At 43.2% G+C, this 20,716-nt stretch overlaps 1 protein-coding gene across 1 annotated transcript in view; it reads right to left on the bottom strand.

Annotated features, from left to right (window-relative positions):
* Window positions 1–19,896, bottom strand: part of AGPAT4 (1-acylglycerol-3-phosphate O-acyltransferase 4) — an 80,845-nt gene extending 60,949 nt beyond the window's left edge. The window contains exons 1-2 of the mRNA XM_082048879.1: window positions 19,789–19,896; window positions 2,722–2,952 (exon numbers count right to left, since the gene is read on the bottom strand). Of these exons, the coding sequence (XP_081905005.1) occupies window positions 2,722–2,899 (178 nt within the window). The 5' untranslated portion in view covers window positions 2,900–2,952; window positions 19,789–19,896. The remainder of the gene's footprint in view (window positions 1–2,721; window positions 2,953–19,788) is intronic.
* Between the last annotated feature and the right edge of the window lie 820 nt (window positions 19,897–20,716).

The raw sequence follows: 20,716 nt of genomic DNA, 5'->3' as shown, positions 1-20,716 counted from the left end.
AGTTTAGCTTCCTATATGCAGTATGACAGCAGACATTGCATTTGGAGAAGTGAGACTATTATGCTGTTATATTAGAAAGGAGACAGGAAGACACAGGTTGGAAGAAAATTCCACCACTGCTCGAAATACAAAAAAATAACTTTCCCAAAGACCATAGTGTCAAAGATTAAATGCTCTCCCCTGATTTTATAGAATCACTTATCTCTACCTTTGACATCAAATGGAAACTGACTGAACCTGCAAGATCTACAGGCAGCTGCTGCTTTCCTTCCATTCTTAAGCTAAACGATGCCCACTCTGTTTCACTCTTGGTTGACCTGCTGACTCAGGCTGTTCCAGCCACTTGAAAGCAACATGATGCTTCTCACCATTGCAAAGCACACGTCTCTCTACGTTCTCCAAGGCTAAGCTTCATTGTCTCAAACCCTAACCTGTTCCCATGACTTTCACCAGACCCATACAGACTCAAGTTATTTATCATTCAGCATACCAATGGCCCCCAAAAAGCATTATCTTTCATATACACTGCTACAAAAACACATTCCTTTATTTGGTCTATTTTTTTCTTCAGTTCTTCCAAACACTTTTTTAAATTAACTATCATTTTCCCCTTTTCAGATATCATTCAGATAAGGGCAACTCATATCAAATGCTAGCTCACTCTGTTATAAAGCTAAAATAACTTTCTCCAAGAGATAGACTGTTCTGAGCATGGTTGGGCAAAAATCTCACATCACAACCTTTTCCAGTAACATCAACACTGAAGACCAGTTCAGCAACCCTGACTACAAAGCCATCTACCCAACCAAGGACAAGCATGTAGTATTACTCACTCTTACAGTGACCAGCCCCCGGTATAAATGAGAGTAGATTGAGGGCAGCTAAAGGATTCAGTCTGGACACTCTAGCGTAGCTGATGTCTCTGCACTAATTAGCCATAAGGAAGAATGGAGCAGAAGGTATTGCATGAAAAATAATCATACCAGACCTATATATACCTGTATACAGCTGTATGGTATTTTCTACATTCCACGGCTTCAAGCATATACTAAGCTACCATACAAAAGGTAGAAATCTGGCCATAGTCATGCCACTGTTTGTATATACAAATGAACAGTACTTGCAAATTCAGTACTTCGGGGATATACTCACGGACATCAAAAATGAAAGTTTTCAGCAGTAATATGGTCTGCTTATTACAGAAATAATAAAATAGCACCCCTGATTTATTTGGGCCTATACATGCTGATGCAACTTTGAAATTTGAATCAAAAGTATGCTTATAAAAATGCTTTGAGTAGTTGTACATCAGACTCACTGATGAGAAATAAATAATCCCTAGTGGCCTACAATTTGAGACATGTGGCAGATTTCTCTCTCATGCAGTTCATTACAAATACTAACGATGCTTTCCCTTTTCAGATTCCCAGTGGCAGAACAGGTGAGCTGAAGGAAGCTATTTTGCTGCATTTCTGCAACACAATTCTTCAACACTGTGTTGGAGGGCTTTTTTCCCCTGTGTGAAACCATCAATAAGTCACTTGGCATTGACAGTGACATCACACTTGAATAACCTTTAGGGAGCCTCAAAAGGCATGCACTTTGCAACAATTTCATTTTTAGAAAGGACTTCTGAGTTTCAGAAAGGCCCAGTGAAATCTCTCTGGAAGGTGGACATCCTTAACATCCCGCTCCCAGCTACTGAACACAGGCACATTACCCCAATTTTTAACAACTTCTGTGGGGAATGTTTCCTGCTGTGGGAGCAATTATGTGGAACTCAGGAGCTGCAGTGCAATAAATCAGTGCTGAAACTGCAGTCATAGCTCTTTAAAAACAAATATATAAGCAGACTGATAATATCAAGAAAACTACAAATGTTTTGATAATCTACTGTTGACAGGTGGCAACTCTACCAACCTCAGCTAACAAAGAAGAAACAAATGGATACAGGTTTCATTCATTCCACTGGAATTACCTGTTCAGTCAAGCGTCAGTGAATTGTCACATCTCCCAGCAGTTACAAAGGTCTGATCTTTCTACAAGTAATATACTGAGCTTACGCACCCATCTCCCTCAGAAAACAAAAATGACGGCAACTCCTGCTTCTTTCAATGTTTACAGGCTACCTGCTGTATTCTACACTAAAATTATAGTGTGTACTGAATACATACAGGTGCAACTTAAGGTCTGAAATGCCTATTCAAAGAAACAACAGTTCACAACTGGCTTAAGAAAGACGCACATGGAATCAAACATTTTTCCTTTTTCTGCTGTTACTACCCAGTCCTGAACAGTACTCACACATAAAACACTTAAACCAAGATCAAAACCAAAACCATGCATGATAAAAAGATTGAAACGGTTATTGGAAGTGACTTGTTAACACTGTAAGCCTACAGATAACGCATCTCAGCAAGTTCAGCTGTTGTTTGGTCAATATTTCTCATTTGGCTTAATGGAACATGATGGATAGCTAAACAAGAGGCAGTCTTTCTTCAACATCCTGAGTCAAGCACATATCCCAATATAAAAGAGCAAAACATTTCAGCAGGACAGGACATTTCAACAAAGCATACATCTCTTCACACAAATGCAGCTGCTGTCGGAAGCAGTAATGACCTTTAAATAGGTTACTTTGAAATGTTTCAGAACTTTTCTACCAATTGCCTCAAGAGAAAATATTAAAATACTTCAAAAAAAATCAAAATAAAATCTTACGGCTTGAAATGCAGTAAGCCAGCCTGCAGTTGATCCTCCTGAACAGTTGCTTGTTGATTGGCCAAAGTATAAGTGTAAAGAGTTGAATGAAGTTAATGATCAGTCCTGACACTATAAATATGTAGCAGATCACAAGGTGGCAAATGAACTGAGACTTCAGAAACCCAACGATGTCCATGATTTGCTGGGAAAGCAAGAGGGTACCTTCAGACCCAAAATCCAGAAGACAACCTGCAAAACCAAATAGTATCAGCAGTTACAGAGTGCATTTATTTCTATAAACAGACTGCTAAATACAGACTTCTGTTTTACACTTAAATACAAGTTAATTATACTGTAGAAAAAAAGGCCCGATGACAGTATTTGCAAAAGGAAGCATGGAAAGAAAATAACATATTTTTGAATCACTTTACAGTAGGCTTTGGATACAAATTCTCCCATTTCAGTCCTAATTCTGCAAAACCCATGAGCATATGATGCCATTCCAAGGACCACAATATTCCTCTATCAGGCCTTTATTGATAAAATATGAGCAAAATAATCCACTTATATTTTTATTTGAATTGTCTGTACTTCATAAGACACATACTGTGGCCTCTGCTATCTTCAAGAGCAGTTTTCAAGTAAACACTTCAGAGCTTTGTTTTCAGTTGTGCCTTCCTCTACAGGCCATGCCAGCTATGCTGCTCAACCAAGATGTAGCAGCAGCCTCTTAATTCTAGCTTTATTGGCTTTTTCTCTTGTTACATTCAAATAGCAGTTGATTTTGGCAAAAGAATAAAAGCTTGGCTATGCACAATACACACAATTTGTTCAATTATTCCTTGACACTGTAATTCTGTCAGTTATACTCCCTAAGCCCAGAAAGGAAACATCAATAACAGTACTGACCCGTGACCCAGCAGTGTTTCCAGAAAAATCAACTCTTAGGTTACTTAAGAAATGTTTGTATAATTTTGGAAAGGACTTTAGCAGCTGAGCATTCAGAGGAAGCGTCCTCTGACAAGTATTCTGGCCTACCAAATACCATACTGACCCCCCACCACCATCACTACCACCAATGCTAGGCTTATTTGTTAGGAGAAAAAATATGAAGATATGATCTTTCAGCAGACAACACCCCAATATTTTGAATACAGTTAAGTAAGAGGTCCTGTCACCCTGTTCCATTCTCACACTGTTTCTCCCTCTGATGCGTAGAAGAGTTTGCTCAGGGAAAAAGCCCCGAGACAGTATTTCCAAATGTGCCAGTCATAGGCAATAACAAAACTGCAGCTGTCAGCATCCCAGGGAATTAACTGATGAAAAAAAAAAAATCCTTATGCCTATCCTTCTAGTTTATATGAGACGCCATTATGTGAGGCACTGAGTCTAGATCAGTGTCCTGAAACATTTTACTGTCCTTGCTGACTGTGCTAACCACAGCAAAGAGCACACACAAGAACTGCTGCGAAGCGATAGGAAGTTATTTAGCCAGGTTTTCAACCGCAAGAAAGGTGAAGAAAAATTTAAGAAAGAGAATCTGTATTGTTGTATAATTTACATAAAGAGTTTATGGCAATCCCAAGCCTATTATTAGTAGACAAAATGTGCCCTTTGTGTATCACAGACTTTGTTCCCTTTATCTCAATGTACTATTCAGTACCAAAGCAGACACCATCTGTAGTTCAAATAGCAGAACAGGCCTCTGTTCATTGTAGTAACTACTGTCATGGTACTTGCAAAAAGCTTTTCCAGCTTTAACCAACAATTCCATTAAATCTATGTTTCTGAGGGTGCCAGACAATTTATTAGCATGAGCTTTGACCAAAGGCTTTGTTTCTGCTGAAGGCTAAGTAGAATGAGAAATGTTGTCTAGTGGGAACCATTGCAGTGATTCATGACCCAGCCCCTCCATCATGCACTTTGAAGACAAACACTTTAACATCCAAATAACTAAATACATTAAAAAAAAAAAAAGGCAAACTCAGGTTTTTAATAAGTTTCAATAAGTTTACAGTGACAGATACAGATTGTACTTCACCAAGTAGTGGGATTAGATCACTTCTTTTAGAACACTCAGAATGTGGAAGCAACCGGTTCCTTACTAGTGCATGGTTTAAAAGACTCTGCAGTGCCCGAAACCCTAGTGACAAAAGTTTTTGTGCCAGCTGGCCTGTTTAATTCCATTCCACAGAATCTAATGTAATTGCCAGATACCAGTAAGGAACTGGATTTAAAAAAAATTAATTAAATTATAATATTAAAGCACTGTCTACCTACAGTGGGAACCTAAAAATTCACTATTTAATATAATCAACAGAAATCTCCTGTAGTAAGCAGTTGATCAACTCACCAGAATGCCAGTCCACCAGTTGATTTTTTTTCCATTGTAATAGTAGTCAAACTCCATTAAAAAGTTACGTTTATTTGAATAATTTACTTCATACTGGATCATTAAAGCAAAACGTCACAGAAACAAAATAAACAAAGATGAGATGACCCTGATAAAACATAATTACTGTCTTACAATTTTATGAAGTCACAATGGAACGTTAGGAAGTAATTTATTCTTTGCATTTATACCTCAGTCATCAAATTTCACTTCTGTAAAGCTTCTAAGACATGTTTTAAAGGCAAACTAAATCTACTTAAGCAATACCACTGAAATGCATCTAACCTAACCTGCTTGTAAAAGGAAGAAGAAACTAGAGCCACTGCTTACATTTTGCTTTTCTGAAAAGTTGGTAGATTAGAGAGATTAATTTTATCTTCTGATTAAATGCAAGCTGTTTTCCCTACAAAATTTGCAACCCAAACACTGTTTACAGAGTGCTAGCTATGAATTCTGTTTCTCAGACATAAGCTCATTTTTATAAGATGTTTTTAATATGATACTTTTTTTGGAATGTTTTTATTACCCAAACTCCAAGAAATGCAGTTTCGTCTTGGTACAAGCAATAAAAACATAGAAATTTATTTTCAAGATTCAATTCTAAGCTTACAAAAGATGTCTAGAAGCTTGCTTCTGGAAGTTCATAGGAACTTCTTCCGCTTACTAAAGTTCCTCATGGGTAACATCAACGTAACACCAGTTTAAGTGATAAAAGAATCGGCTCTTTAATTCTTAATCCATGAGGCTAGTTTAATAAATTACACTGATCTCCCTATCGATAATGACTGAAAATTACAGCAATGCTTTGAAAACAAAAGGGCCAATCAATGCATTTTCTCAGAAGCTATTAAGATGGGAGAGCTGCCAAGAAGCTCTCTTCTATCAAACACCCCTTAAAATGAATTAGGAGAAAAAGGCCAGCCAGAGCATCAAAAACGGACAGGGACATTCTTTAATACCAGTTTTCCTTTGGATTTAAAACAAAAGACTCAAACCTCAAATGTCTGTCTAGGGAGCAAGTCAAATGCAAGCATCTACACGTGTGACTGAGAGATTGCAGGGTCACGTTTAAAAGCAAACTCCATTACTATTCATCCTACCCTTTCCCCCCCCAGGTTTCATTCTTCAGCAAGATCCTCTGTTTTCTACTTCAACTATTCTCAGCATTTCGTCTGCTGAGAATAACAGACCAGGAGGACAAAGAAGTGATATGGAAGGTGAACACCTCTCTTCCAGCAGAGGCTGCTGCCAATTAACAATGCTATTTCATACTTAAAAGTCTGTAACAGTTTTGAGACTACAACTAGTGATCCCATAAAAACCACAACTGTTTGCACTTCCACAGAAAGCACAAGAATGAAAAAAAGAACTGTCACGCACCTTATCCAAAGCTTATGTAGTAAATAGAGTCCTTGGAGGGTGGAAAGCAATGTCATACCTATCTGACAGCATCTGGACTAAGCTAATATTGTCTACAATTACAAATAGAGGCAAGACAGCACTATACCCAGTTATTTTCTAAATAGTAATGTTTCAAGCCTATGCAAAGGTTTTTACTTGTGTCTACTCTTTGATAAAGTCCTTAAGTGCTTTGCTGCAAGTTAAGAACAACCAAGCAGATGATGATGACAATGCCAATTTTTGCATTTTCTCATCTAAATCAGTGTTGGATGAGTTACAAAGACCAAGACTATGAAACCATGCTTAGGTCAGATTACAGCACTTTCAGTAGTGCCTCTAAGTAAATTTCAGTTGCCATCAGAACAGCACATATAGCAGCACTGTATTTCATTTCAGAGTCCATTCTAACAACGCTTCTGTATATAAATATATATGCAAGGCCTCTTTCGGTCAGCGAGCATCAAAAGTTAACAAAAGTAAGGTTGTACCCATGTATGTATTCACCTTCAAGGAGAATATATCTGTACATATCACACAAAAAAACCCTCTCAAGTCTGAAAGATGAATTATCCATCTATTTGCTTCATGCTTAATTAGGGTTTGCATCACTTCTCACCCTCCCCAAAGGTAACTACTAGAGCACTACCTCCTGTGTTGGGTTTACATGGCAAGGTTTTGGTACTAGGGGGCTTGCAGGGATGGCATCTGTGAGAAGCCACCAGGAGTTCCCCCCCCACCTCAAGACAGAGCCAGTTCCAGCCAGCTCCAGAAGGGACTTGCTGCCAGCCAAGGCTGAACCCATCAGTGACGTTGGTGGCACCTCTGTGATAACATATTTAAGAAACGGGAAAAATGCTGCACAGCAGCTGTGAGTCAGGAGTGACAAAAACGTGAAAGAAACAGCCCTGCAGACATCAAGGTCAGTGAAGAGGAGGAGGATGTGCTCCAGGCACTGGAGCAAATATTCTCTTGCAGTCTGTGGAGAAGACCATCATGACAGAGATATCCACTTTGCAGCTTGTGGAAGACCCTGTGATGTAGCAGGTGCCCTGAGGGAAGTTGCAGCCCACTGAGAAAGCCCACTCAGGAGCAGGTTTTTCTGGCAGAAACCACAGCCCGTGGGGGACTTGAGCTGGAGCAGTCTATTCCTGAAGGACCATACCCTGTGGGAGGGACCCACACTGGAGCAGGGGAACATCATGAGGACAAAGGAGCAGCAGAGAGGAACTGTTATGGACTGACGGCAACCCCTTTCCCCATCCCCCTGCAGCATTCAGGGTGCAGCAGGGGTGAGAGGTAGAAGAGCCTGGAGTCAAGCCTAGGAAGGAGGGGCTTGGGGGAAGGTGGTTTTAGTTTTGTCTGTTTTTACTGCCCTACTCTGTTATCAATTGGCAATAAATTAAATTAATCTTCCCCAAGTGGAGCCTATTTTGGCCATGAGGGTAACTGTCCTTATCTAAATGCACGAGCTTTTCATCTTATTTTCTTTCCCTGTTGTGCTGAGGAAGGGGAGTGAGGGAGCAGTTTGATGTGCACCTGGCAGCAAAAGGTCAACCCACCACACCTCTTCAGAAACGCCCCAAATCAGGGAAGAATTTGAGCATATCTTAAGTCCCTCCCCCAAAGTTAAGGGAATTTAAGAACGTTTCTGTCTTCCTGAGAGTCATGCATTCCTGACTGCGTATTTTCTAACACACACCACTACAAAAGAGAGGTCAGTCAGTCTGGCTGTTTCAAAGAATGAAGAATGAATATAATCTACCAGCAAGTTTCAGGGTTTCCAATTTACAGACTTGCTATAAAACTGAATTTTTATTTATTTCCCATTGAGCACAGAGATAATTAGCATAACAGAGGATAAACTGAAGAAATGAAAGTAACTCAAGAGTTTTTGAAACAGTTATCGTATAATAATACTTTCACCTTCCCCTTTTTTATTTTCTTCCTGCTCCAATGTAATGTAGATCAGAGCAAGACAGCTATGTGAACTCTGTATGCCTGCCAGGATGCAAGTTCTCTGTGTGTGCATACTCTCGGCTGGTAAAATTCACACCACTGCTGCTGTTAGCCCTGACAGCCTCGGTGCTTGTCCCCTAACCGTGTAGAAAGAGAAGTGTTTATACAGCAAGGCAAGGAGGATGATGGCAGCCTAGGAGAGGCAGGCATAGTCTTGGAAGGAATCACAGAAAGTCCTAAATTGGAAGGGACCCACAAGGATCATCGAGTCCAAACCCTGTCCCTGCATATGACAGCCCTACAGTTCACACCATGTATCTGGAGAGGGAAGGATGGAGAGCTGCTGCCCAAGTTCTGGTGAGAAGCAGTTTAGTCTTGCTCCTGGACTCCAGGAGCACAAAATATTCAGGGAAGAAGGAGCTGACAAGGAAGCCAAAGGGAGCTGGGCTTAAACACCCAGCAATATAGAACTGGAGGTGCAGTATTTAGGACTACAGGGCTTGATGCCACGGGAGGTGTTTATTTGATGAGGGTAAACCCTTTGAAATCAAGCACTCTGTTCCAAGAAGGATCTCCTGCAGAGATCCTCAAAAAAATATGTCAGAGAGAAGTACAGCACTTATCTCGGGTAAAGAACATCAAGGTCACAAAAACAGCTGTGGAAGGCAAGTTGCTTCTTTCCAGTATGCCAAGTGTTGCTCTTCAACTGTTTCCCACCCAAGTTTCTGTATTTTAAGGCATTCTAAGATATATATGTATTTCTCCAAAGCACAATTATCTGCATTTGGCTTGGCAAACTAAAAGAAAGAGCTGCATTAAGATATTTAAGACCTGGAGGAGTCTATCAGAGTTCAGCTCTAGAGTTCAGTTCTGGGGACCACAGAGTCCCTCTGTTTCCTCTTTTACTATATCTGGGCCCATTAATCTAACATGTTATTTGTGCTGCCAACAAGGGCAATATAACAAACATAAGTCAAATCCAGGAACTGAGCAAGAGAGCAGGACTAAAAAACACGCAAAAGTTTAAAAGAAAGAATACCTAAACCTAAGCAGGATGTGGGCTATGCTGTCACACAAATACTAGCAACCTGGATAGTTCCTCAAAAAAAAAAAAAAAGTCTAGGACAAGCAACTATTTCTAATGTGCTTATAGACAATTTAATATTTGCTCTCATAAGCAACATTAATGGCTTCATCAAAGGTAACCAGGCCCAAGCATTAACATAATCTGGCACCCTCCTCTATAAAAAACAACCCCTCTAAATAAGTTTCTACATGTCACTTCAGTGGATGATCTAGATTGCTGCAAAAGTACAGGTGGATTACCAAATAACAGGGTCTCAATGTCTGCAACAAATTAAACCTCAAATATAAATACACATACGGATAGATGGATGCTTTTGTGCTTACAATACAGGATTTTGTGTTCAGAACAGTCATGGACGATTTGAAGCAACTGTACATTTGAGGTAGAGAGATCAGAGTCTGTCTAGTTAGACCATTCATCTGTGAGAAATCTCAATAGTGAGATCCACACCATCGCTCCTGCACACGGGAAATTAGCACATGAAAAACTACAGAGGCAGCAGCGTCAGCGCAGCAGGATGCTGCCACCTGCATCATGGTGTTTACCCAGCATCAAGGGCACACAGCACTATGGTTGATCACCTCTGCACTGGGCAGTTCAGGAACAGATCCAACACAGGAGCAGCTACGGAGTTCTCGGTGGCTATTATAAAAATATTTTTTTAAGAAGAGCCCAATGAAGGCGGGGGGGGGGGAGGGCGCGCAGACAAAGGATCATTCCAGAGCTGCTACAAAACTAGGGTTGCTTTTGCCTTTTTTTTTTTTTTAAATTGTGCTGGGACCCCTAACATTCTCTTGATGTTATATAAGCTTTGGAAAGGAGGTCTCTCCTATAAAGACTCATGGTTTATGCTTGCTAAACACTGATCACTCTTATCTTGTTTAAAAGAACAGTAAATTACATTCACACCAACACAAAGGGTCAGCCCAAGGTACAGGAACTACCTATACTCTCAACAATCAAAATACTTCCCCCACATGCAAACCAGCTTTAGGCATGAGGCAACAAAGACACATGGATCACATGTTTAGTTTAAACCTTTAAATATTTTATTCTCACCCACAATGAGTTAGTTACAAATTTAGACTACCAAAGCATCACCTCCTCACTCCAGTTCTGCAACAAACAGCTTTCCACACCAGTAACACATGTAACCAGACATATCCAGGCAGAGAAGTTTCACAGCCACTCAGCAGACTTGGTAGCATGAGCAAGTTCATTTCCACATACAAGATCCTTTATGGATAGGATTAGAAAACAGTGTGGAATTCTGTCAGTTCTTTCCTGGATTTATCCATCCCCTTTCACATGAAAAGCTCTAGCCATTTAGAAGATGCTACTGAAGTAAGTCTGGGAAGATCTGTCTTGCTGCCCCTGTCTTACACAGAAGGAACTCGAAACACCACTGTTAGAGCTTGAGACAGTCACATTGCAAATCCATGGCAGAGCCAACCCCAGAACCACTTGTCAACTCCCCAGGCTCCAACTTTCAACGTAAAAGGGTACTTTTCATCCTCCTTTATTTGACTTCTGGCTCAGGCTCAAGTTTCCCTTGCAACACCTTCTGACAGGCCACATTTAGAGAGAAGAAAACAGATCAGACACATCCCAAAAGGACATTCAGTGGCAGAAGATGATAAAAGAGGTATAAATGCAGGAGACTGTTCAAACCAGGATGTATGTGCTGATCTCGTGAATTCCAGTTTCCCTTCCTTTCTCCATTCCTCAATAAATGAAAACCAAGTATCCAGCAACTTGGATGGTGCTGCACTATAAACTAGAAGTTACAACTTTAGTATCAGAATCAACAGTATTGTGTGCACATGCACACATCTCTTTCATTATTCCTACCTAAGAAGGAATTAAAGGCATTGCTAGATGCTTCAAGGACAACAATCAGAAGATAAGAGTCACCACACTGGGAAAAGGATAATTTTCTTTCCTCGGTATGCTCCCATAAAATGACCTCTCTATATTTTCTGGAATTGTGATTTACATTTTAGTAATTTTGCAGAGCCTCTTTAAGCCTTTTCCTAGAAGTCTAATTCCTAACTTGAGTGGTTTTGTTGGTTTTTGCACTTGCAGATAGAAAGCCTAGAAAGACCTTGGTCTCCCTGATAACAGCTAAGATATCAGTAAGTTCTCACTTTCTTTTCCTACCAAATCCCAAACACGGCAAAGTTACTAGAAGAAAAACATTATCTCAGGGAAGAAGCAGCGTTATCTCATTATTACTTTACCAAACCCAGCCCCAAAAGCATGTGAACTCCAAAAAATAGAAGTTTCTAACTGTATGAATTAAGTGAACTTGATTTCAAACCATCACATCCCCCAAAGAAACAGTGTAAATACTTTTAACATGGTGTCTCTCCCTGAGCAGCTGTATGGCCTGCTAGAGACAACCATGTGTCCCCCCCACAGCTGCTCTGAGCCCTGTTGATGACACTGCCACAGGCACAGTGGGGACATGGGACAGGCCACGGCCACCACTCTCCCCAATCACAGGGGCATTAGGGAGCAGTGCTGACCTCATCTGTGGGGCGATCCCAAAGCTTTCAGTACAAATCACAAGATGTTGTTACCAGTGCTGGAAACTGAAAGTGCCATCCACCTGATTACAACTCCAAGTGAGCTGTCAGTATTTTTGATTTTCTATGACAGTAGACTGCCTCCTTCAGCTAATCCATTTGCATATTTTTAATTAATATGAAATAGCATTCATTAGTATGCTCCTTGAATACTAAGAAAATGTTAAACAGAAAAAGATTTGCATGACTTTTTTTAACCTCCAAGTATTAATTTAATTTGCTGGTATTCTAGCATCTTACACTGTACAGTACAAAGTAGCTGAATTTCTCCTTTTGAAAATCACATCTCAAATTTGGAAATGACAATGCATACAAAAAACGTAGCCACACTAAGGCAGGGATACGCAGGGTATTAACATTTATTAATTATTTTCTAATGCTTCTTTCTGCAGAAAATAGTTTAATTGAAGAATGAATATGGCAGGTAAGCTTCCAGATTTATTATTCAAAGAAAAAGAACTGCCTTACAGAGGTAACACACAATACTTAGAAAAACATACGTTTTACAGCTGAGATGTGGTTGGCATGGTTCCAACAAATAAGATGCCAGCTTCAGTAAAAGGCTCAGATGCATCCACACACAAAACAATCAGACATCCAGGTGTAAGGTAAAAATCCAAATAAACACAGTGACTGCTTTCCCTGCATTTCAGTGGTCCCATTCCACATCAGTTTTCACTTACCTCTGCCTCTAAGACACGAGCGTTCAGAACTGTTTTACTACACCATAAACTCAGAATACTTTCAGCCTCCTCATTCTTTCCTATCACCAGTCACCTAACAGTCTGATTCGACCACTTCAGAAAATAAAAGCCTTTATCACAGACACTGGATTTTTCATTTTGGACCTGTTTTCAACTTGTTGAAACCAAAAGAAATCTCTCAACAAGTTTCAGTAGCCCTTCTTGTTTGGAAAACATTACCCCTCAAAAACAGCCACATGTGATATAACTAATCAAAGAACTTGTATTCCTAGAGACAGTGCTTGATCCCACAACATTTACCTTACTGGATTGCAAGTGTGCAGATATTACAGTTCCTAAATACGCTGGTAAGAATCCAGCAAGATTTTTTTCATAAATTTTGCACTACATTAAGTATCAACACCTACCTGGATGTTCTACAGCATCTCTGCACAACTTCAGGTGCCTAAATCCTTTTGAAAGTCTGGCTTTGAACATTTGTCCTGCTAACTTCAAACAAATTTGAGACAGTTTTACAAGGCTTAAATTCAGAATAAAGCTTTTCTCCATCTCCAGTGAAATGCAATAGTTCTGTACACTCTCAGAAGTACAGGCATAGGCACATAGAAACTGGACAGTGGCACACTGAAAGCTCAATGAATGTAGGAATACCACTTTCCTAGTTATCTTTCTGCTTAATTATAACCCTATTGCCCCTCTACCACTATTGGGCAATAGGAACAGACAGTTTCTTGCAATTACTTCGATCTTCTAACTACTTGTTTTACATTTTAGGGAAGAAATTCATGCTGCCATAGCTCAATTAGAATTGAAGCCAGCCAATACTGTGAAGGACAATAAAAAAGGCTTTTTAAAATACATTAATGGCAAAAGGCAAGCTAGAAATAACATTGGTCCATTAATTGATGAGCATGTTCACCTTATTAACAGAGACACAGACAAAGCTGAGACATTTAATGCTTTCTTTGCCTCAGTCTTCAACACCGATGATGGACTTGGGGGCGCCCGTAACCCTGGGCAGGAAAAGTGTGGCTGCGAGAATAATAAACTCCCAATCAATCCGGAACTCGTACGGGATCTGCTACTCCAGTTAGATGGGATTCATGCAAGGGTGCTTAAAGAGCTGGCTGACATCATAGTGAGACCTCTCTTCATGATTTCTCAATGCTCCTAGGAATCTGGAGAGGTCTCAGATGATTGGAAGCTGGCAAACGTTGTCCCAATCTATAAGAAGGGCAACAGGGATGACCCTGGCAACTACAGGCCTGTAAGTCTCACTTCTGTGCCTGGCAAAATCATGGAGAAGATTGTTCTGGGAGTTATTCAAAAACATCTGAACAACAACGCAGTCATTGGTCCCAGCCAGCATGGGTTCATGAGGGAAAAGTCTTGCCTGACCAACTTAACTTCGTTCTACAAGGTTACCCACCTACCTGACCAAGGGAAGCCTGTCAATGTGATCATTTTGGATTTCAGTAAAGCCTTTGATACTGTTTTTCACAGTATCCTCCTGGACAAGATGTCCAGCACACAGCTGGGTAAACACACAATGCAGTGTGTGAGCAATTGGCTGACAGGCTGGGCTCAAAGGGTTCTAGTAAATGGAGTTATGTTGGGCTGGTGACGAGTCACTAGCGGGGTTCCACAGGGATCCATCTTAGGGCCAGCACTCTTCAATGTCTTTATAAATGACTTAGACTCAGGACTTGAGGGACTGCTTAGCAAGTTTGCTGATGACACAAAATTAGGAGGAGTTGTTGACACTCTCAAGGGCAGAGAGGCCCTGCACAGGGATCTGGACAAACTGGAGAACTGGGCAATCACCAACCACATGAAGTTCAACAAGAGCAAGTGCTAGATTTTGCACCTTGGACATGGCAACCCTGGCTGTACATACAGATGGGAGTAAGATGCTGGAAAGCAACTTCATGGAGAGGGATCTGGGGGTTCTGGTCAAGGGCAAGTTGAACATGAGCCAACAGTGTCCCTGGCAACCGAGAGGGCCAACCGTGTCCTGGGTGCATCAGGCACAGCATTGCCAGCCGAGCGAGGAAGGTGATTGTCCCGCTCTGCTCTGCACTGGTGCGGCTTCACCTGGAGCACTGTGTGCAGGTCTGGATGCCACAGGATAAAAAAGATATTAAGCTACTGGAGAGTGTCCAGAAGAGGGCTATGAAGTTGGTGAAGGGTTTGGAGAGGAAGCCATATGAGGAACAGCTAAAGTCACTTAGTTTGTTCAGCCTGGAGGAGACTGAGGGGAGACCTCATTGCAGCTACAGCTTCCTCACAAGGGCAGGAGGAAGGGCAGGCACCGAACTCTTTAGTGACCAATGACAGAACCCAAGGGAATGGCAGGAAGATGTGCCAGGGGAGGTTTAGGTTGGACATTAGGAAAACGTTCTTCACCCAGAGGGTGGTGGAGCACTGGAACAGGCTCCCCAGGGAGGCGTCACAGCCCCAAGCCTGACAGCGTTCAAGAAGAGACTGGACAACACCCTCAGACACGTGGTGTGAACTGTGGGGTTGTCATATCCAGGGCCAGGACTTGAACTCTATAATCCTTGTGGGTCTCTTCCAACTCAGGACGTTCTATAATTTGTTAATTGTAGGAAGATAGTGGTATCACTCTACCATCTGTACATTTGGTAACACTGATGTTATGGCATTGTTTTATGGTAACTTTCACTAATACCAGATCAAACATAAAGCCAAATAAAATTTAAACAAACAAACAAACCCCATGTAAATGTCTGTGCAAGTTTCCGCACTGTCTGAGGATATCCTCAGAATCATAAAATAAACTAAAGCCTTGTTATTCCTTGACAAAGCACCTATGACTTGAAGGGGGGAAAACCTCATATATTATTCAAGTGCAGGTGTAGGCTGCTGCAGACAGAATGCTTCCAGACCTTCCAGAAGAGCAAAGCAGCATCTATAGTAATGGTATTTTCCAACGTGCTGGAAAACATGGCAAGAAGCAGCAAACTATGCTGTGTGAAGACAAAGATAACATGGAAACAGGGGAAGAAGCAGGACACTGTTTAACTTTTGCACCGCAGTTGTCACTTGAAATGGATTAAAAATCATGCACCATTTCTACACATAGATTTCCCCAATATATGTTCTTCTCCTGTCTTTATGGCAGGTTTTAAATCAGGTCTTCCCCTTTTTCTGACAGGTGAAAAAACTTGCATTATCTGTCAACTGAATGTGCATATGCAAAACTTTTCATTCACCTGGATCCTGCTGGGAAAATGCCACTGAAATTTAACTTTGTTGATCAAATTAAAAGCAAATCTGGTACACATCAGAAATTTTTCAGATGTTAATAAGCAGCCACACATGCACATAAAAATCTCTGTGCTTGTCTGTCTGCAGCTCCTAACCTTCTGGCAAGTAAACCCTCTCTCAGTGACCTTTACCTCTGACTTCTTTCCAGCCTAAAACTGGTTAATTGTCTCTCTCTGTTCCCATTAGTTATGCTATAGCAGAAACCTCAAGTGAGGTCAGCCCTTCTGCAAGCAGCAAGCAGAAAACTACTTCAGTTTTAAGCTCTTTCTGGCAGAATATAACAAGACAGAAGGGCTGAAGGTGAAAATGGATGCATAGAAGTAAAAAGGCTTCATGTTCAGAATGAAGAGCAGATGACTAGCAGGCCCATGACCCAGCATCCCCCAACTGCAGCCTCACTACCGTTAGTAGACTGCTCTGCCCACTTCCGAACACATGGTTTATGTACCTGTTCAGGAAATCCATTACAGGCCATCATCTTTTCCTCACGTTATCAAAGAGGGGTCTTTACAGCATCTGCATCCCTGCCACAACACACAGTTATTCCCATTCATTTCCATTTCCTCTTTCCCTGACCTTACCTTGACCCTACCACATCTCTACAGCCAGGCACTTGAGGAGGACAGGGGAAAAGAACAAAAACTAAGTGAGTCAGCAGTTTCTGAGCAGCACAGGAGCATTAGTCAGAGGTGATGAGGGTGCTCACCACATAGTCAGATATGAATGAGCTTTAGACCATCAAACAACAGACTGGCAGCAAACTTTCCCAAATGCCTGAAACTGAATCACTGGGGAAAGCCACCCCGCAGATAAAGTACTTGGGGAAAAAATACACTCAGCTGTCGCATACCAGCACCGAAAGGCAACAAAGCATAGACGGTACTGCCCTCAGTCACATGTCCAGTTTCCTCACTAAAAGAGTCATTCCACACAGCTAAATCAAACACACCTGAGGGGACAGTTGACTTGACTCATGTAAGGTTTTCTTTAAGGAGGGAGGCTCACAAATGCAAAAACTTTCATTGACTAAAGCACATGCACTGTGCACTACAATGTATTGTTGCCCTCTTGTTCATCTACTCCCTCATCAAGACATCCACAGCAGTACTAGCGATCCAAATACTCAGGGAAGGGTTCTTCAGTGTCACACAGGGGACATTTGACTTTTTAAAATTTAAGACTAAATTACTAATACAAAGTTTTAAGGGCCACAGATGCATGTTTATGACACAGGAATAGTATCTTGCTAACCTCAGCACAGCTATGACAGTTTCGTCCTGTGCTGAAGAGATTTCAAGGGACGTTATTCCCCATCTTTACCCTCCAGCAATAAAATCAGAGTATACAACAAAAAACAATAAGCCACCTCTTTTTAGCAGGGGAGAGCACACTCACAGAATTCTCATCCACCACCTGCAAGAGAACCCTTTTCCTACAGAGCAGCTCTTCTCTGTTAGGATACGGTAAGTACAACACACTGTAAGTGAAGTACAAGCATCACTCCAGGAAGGCATGCCTTACTCCATAAACAGCGCTTCAGGGCCTCTGGATTTTGGCTGGATCAGTGCCTGTGGATTTTGGCTGGACAGAGCAAGACTTACTGAAAAACCAACCACCCCAATAAATTGACACCTACTGGGTTACAAGAAACAAATACCATGCTCTGGGCATAGCATTCTCTGTTCCATGACTCTGGGCAAGCACTGACCTCTCTGTGCAGCTTTTCCACTCCTAAAATATAATACTTACAGCTTCTTGTGAAGCATGTACTAAAATCTGTTATTTAAATGCTTGCCAACAACATAACCAAACTTTGCTTAAGAGCCGCCTTTATCCATCAGCAGCTTACAATACTTCCTCTGTCCATTGAAGGCTTTCTGATATATTCTTCCACATGAATCCTGGCTCTTTGTTCTCCATAAATCACACTTAAAGTTTCATTTTTAGATACTGCTTATTGAGGTATTTTTATGCAAAACATTAATAGGAAAGAGCAAAGCTTTGCATAATATTTACACAAATTCCTAAAATGAATCACAATATATTTTAAATGACAGTATTTGGGAAAACACAGCACTAGACCAGATATAAAAAGCTAGAGAAAGCTGTTGGTCAGGAAATGGCAGAAAACATTTACAGCACACCAACAATTCTAGCAATCCGTGCAGCCTGCCTTTATACAGAGGTAGTCCTGGCATTCTATCAACAGACCTCTGTATGTTTACAGTAATCTTGTCATTCACATAAGAAGTCAGAGAAGAAAAAAGGCTGCAAATTTTCCATTGAAGCTGTTCCACAATAATTTCTCTACTCCACCAGCTTTTCATTCTTTTGCATCTCACTCTTAGCATGAAGTGATTATCCGCACAAGCAGAGGCTACGATCGCCTAGTACAACTTCCTGGGCTGGACCCATCACTGTTTTTAAATAAATGCTTGGGGCTTTGGGGTGGTTTCTTTGAGAGTTTCTTGCATCCTTTCACCTCTTGCAAAGTATTTTCAGTTTTGATGTAGCAGCGAGGTTGCTCTCTCCCACACAAGCACATGCATAAGGTACATCATTCATAGATGTTTGCACATGGTCTTGAAACACAGCCCTTGGAAATGCACAACAAAGATAAGGACCAGAAGTCTTCGTGTGACATTGTTCAAATAGACTCTTTTCTTGGTTGTCTTTTCAGCCACAGAATGAGTGCTCACTTGTTGAAAGAAATGCTACAAGGGATTACTTATTGGTTAAACAATACACCCCTTGGAGTTTTCCCTGCACCACCCGGTATCAGTCAACACACCTTATGCCAGTCTGCGGCCATTAGTTAATTCGGCTTAAATGTCTTTATGAGGAGACCCTGGCAGATGAAAAGCAGAGCTCCTGCAGCACGTGAACGCATCACCAGGGAGGCAGACTTCCCCCTCACCTCCGCCCAGCCACCGCTCACGGACTCGTAGGTACCACGGTAAAAGCAGCCACCGCCGTGCTCTCGCACGTCCCTCTCCGAACCCCCACCCCCGCGACGAAGACAAGCTACACCCCCTCGACATGCAGAAGCGCCTTCGGGGAGGAGGCAGCAAACAGGCGATCGCACCCGCTCGTTTCCACGGCAACCGCCCTGCCCGCCCCCTCCCCCTGCCTCCACCAGCCCCGCCGTTGCCAGAGGGGAAAACCAAAAGTGGACGCCGCCGCCACGACCGCCGGCCCGGCCGGCAGCGACCCGCGCCCGCCGGGGGAGGGGAGCCCAGCGGGGCAAGGCCGCCACAGCTCTGTCGTTTCCACGGAAACCCCGGCGACGGCCGCGCTCGCCACACAAAGGGGGCCCGCGGGCGGGCAGGAAAATTCTCGGCGGCCGCGGGAAAAACGGCGCGACGGGGCCGGGCGGCGGGGAAGACCCGGCGCGGCGGCGAATAAATCAGGGAACTTGTGTCCGCAGCCCGCCTCCCGCCCCGCCGCGCCTCGCCCGCCTACCCCGCCCCGCCAGCGGCAGCTGCCGGCCCCTCTTCTCGCCGCTATGGCACGCCGGGGGGCGGTTATTTTAAGGAGGGGACTGGGGAATGGGGGGTGTTCGGAGGATTTTTTTTTTTTTTTTTCCCAAATGGGGCACCACGCCGGCTGGAGAAGAGCGGCCCCACACCTGAGGAGCTCGCTGGCCGCCAGGGAAAGAGCACGTACCTGGCGCCGCCGGGCCTTGGCATGCGTGCCGCTCTGAGGCGCCGGGAGCGGGCGGGTGGCGGGGCGGCAGCCGAGCCGCACCAACTGCCACTAGTTTGCACGCGTCGGGAGGCGGCCGGCTCGGGCGGGGCCGCCAGGCTCCACCCGCCGGGCGGCTCCGGGAAGAAAAGGGCGCCCCTCGCCTTCCCTCTCCGCCGCCATGTCACTTCCTCCGGGGTGGTGGGAGGGGGCGACCCCTTCCCCGCAGCGGCCTCGCCTGCCCCTCGGGGCGCGCATGGCGGATGCCGGAGGGGGTGGGCTGCGCTGCGCTACGGCCCCCGGCGCCGCGCCGCTGCTGAGGAGGGAGACGGAGCCGGGGGAAGCGGCGGCCCCGGGGAAAGGGGCGCAGGGCAGCCCCGTCCCGTGAGGGCTGCCGGTGTCTGGGCTGACTGCTCGTCATCCCTTAGCGGGGCAAGCCTGGGGTAAAGATGGAGGGGGCAGGCTGGGCTATGGCCGCACGGATGCCGAAAGCTGCCGCGGGGTGAAGGGCACCTGTGAGTATCTGCCACTTCAAGTAGAAATCGGAGAACAGAATACGGGCTTCTCGGCCTGGGTGCTGTGGAGAAAAGCAAATGAAGATGGCAGTCATCCAAGTACCAAGTACCCTGACAATATTCGCTGTATGTGAAAATGCAAACATTTGCTGTCAAGCTCTGACTGTGGAGTGAAAAGCAGCTTGGATGAATAGAGAATAGCAAGAACTGAGTCTGTTAAACACCAGAAGCATCAGGAGGTGATAATGCCTGGGATGACACATCACTGTGACAGCACTGTCAGCTCTGCATGGCTGGAGGGCTCCTGAGGCCAGGGTCTGGTGGGGGAGGCTGGGATGAGCTGAATCCTGTGACAGTCCTGGTCCATTACACCCACATAGTATCAGTGTTTACAC

This window comes from Streptopelia decaocto (assembly GCF_964273445.1).
Source record: "Streptopelia decaocto genome assembly, chromosome: 3".
NCBI lineage: Eukaryota > Metazoa > Chordata > Aves > Columbiformes > Columbidae > Streptopelia > Streptopelia decaocto.
This window is presented reverse-complemented; position numbering and strand designations above follow the sequence as displayed.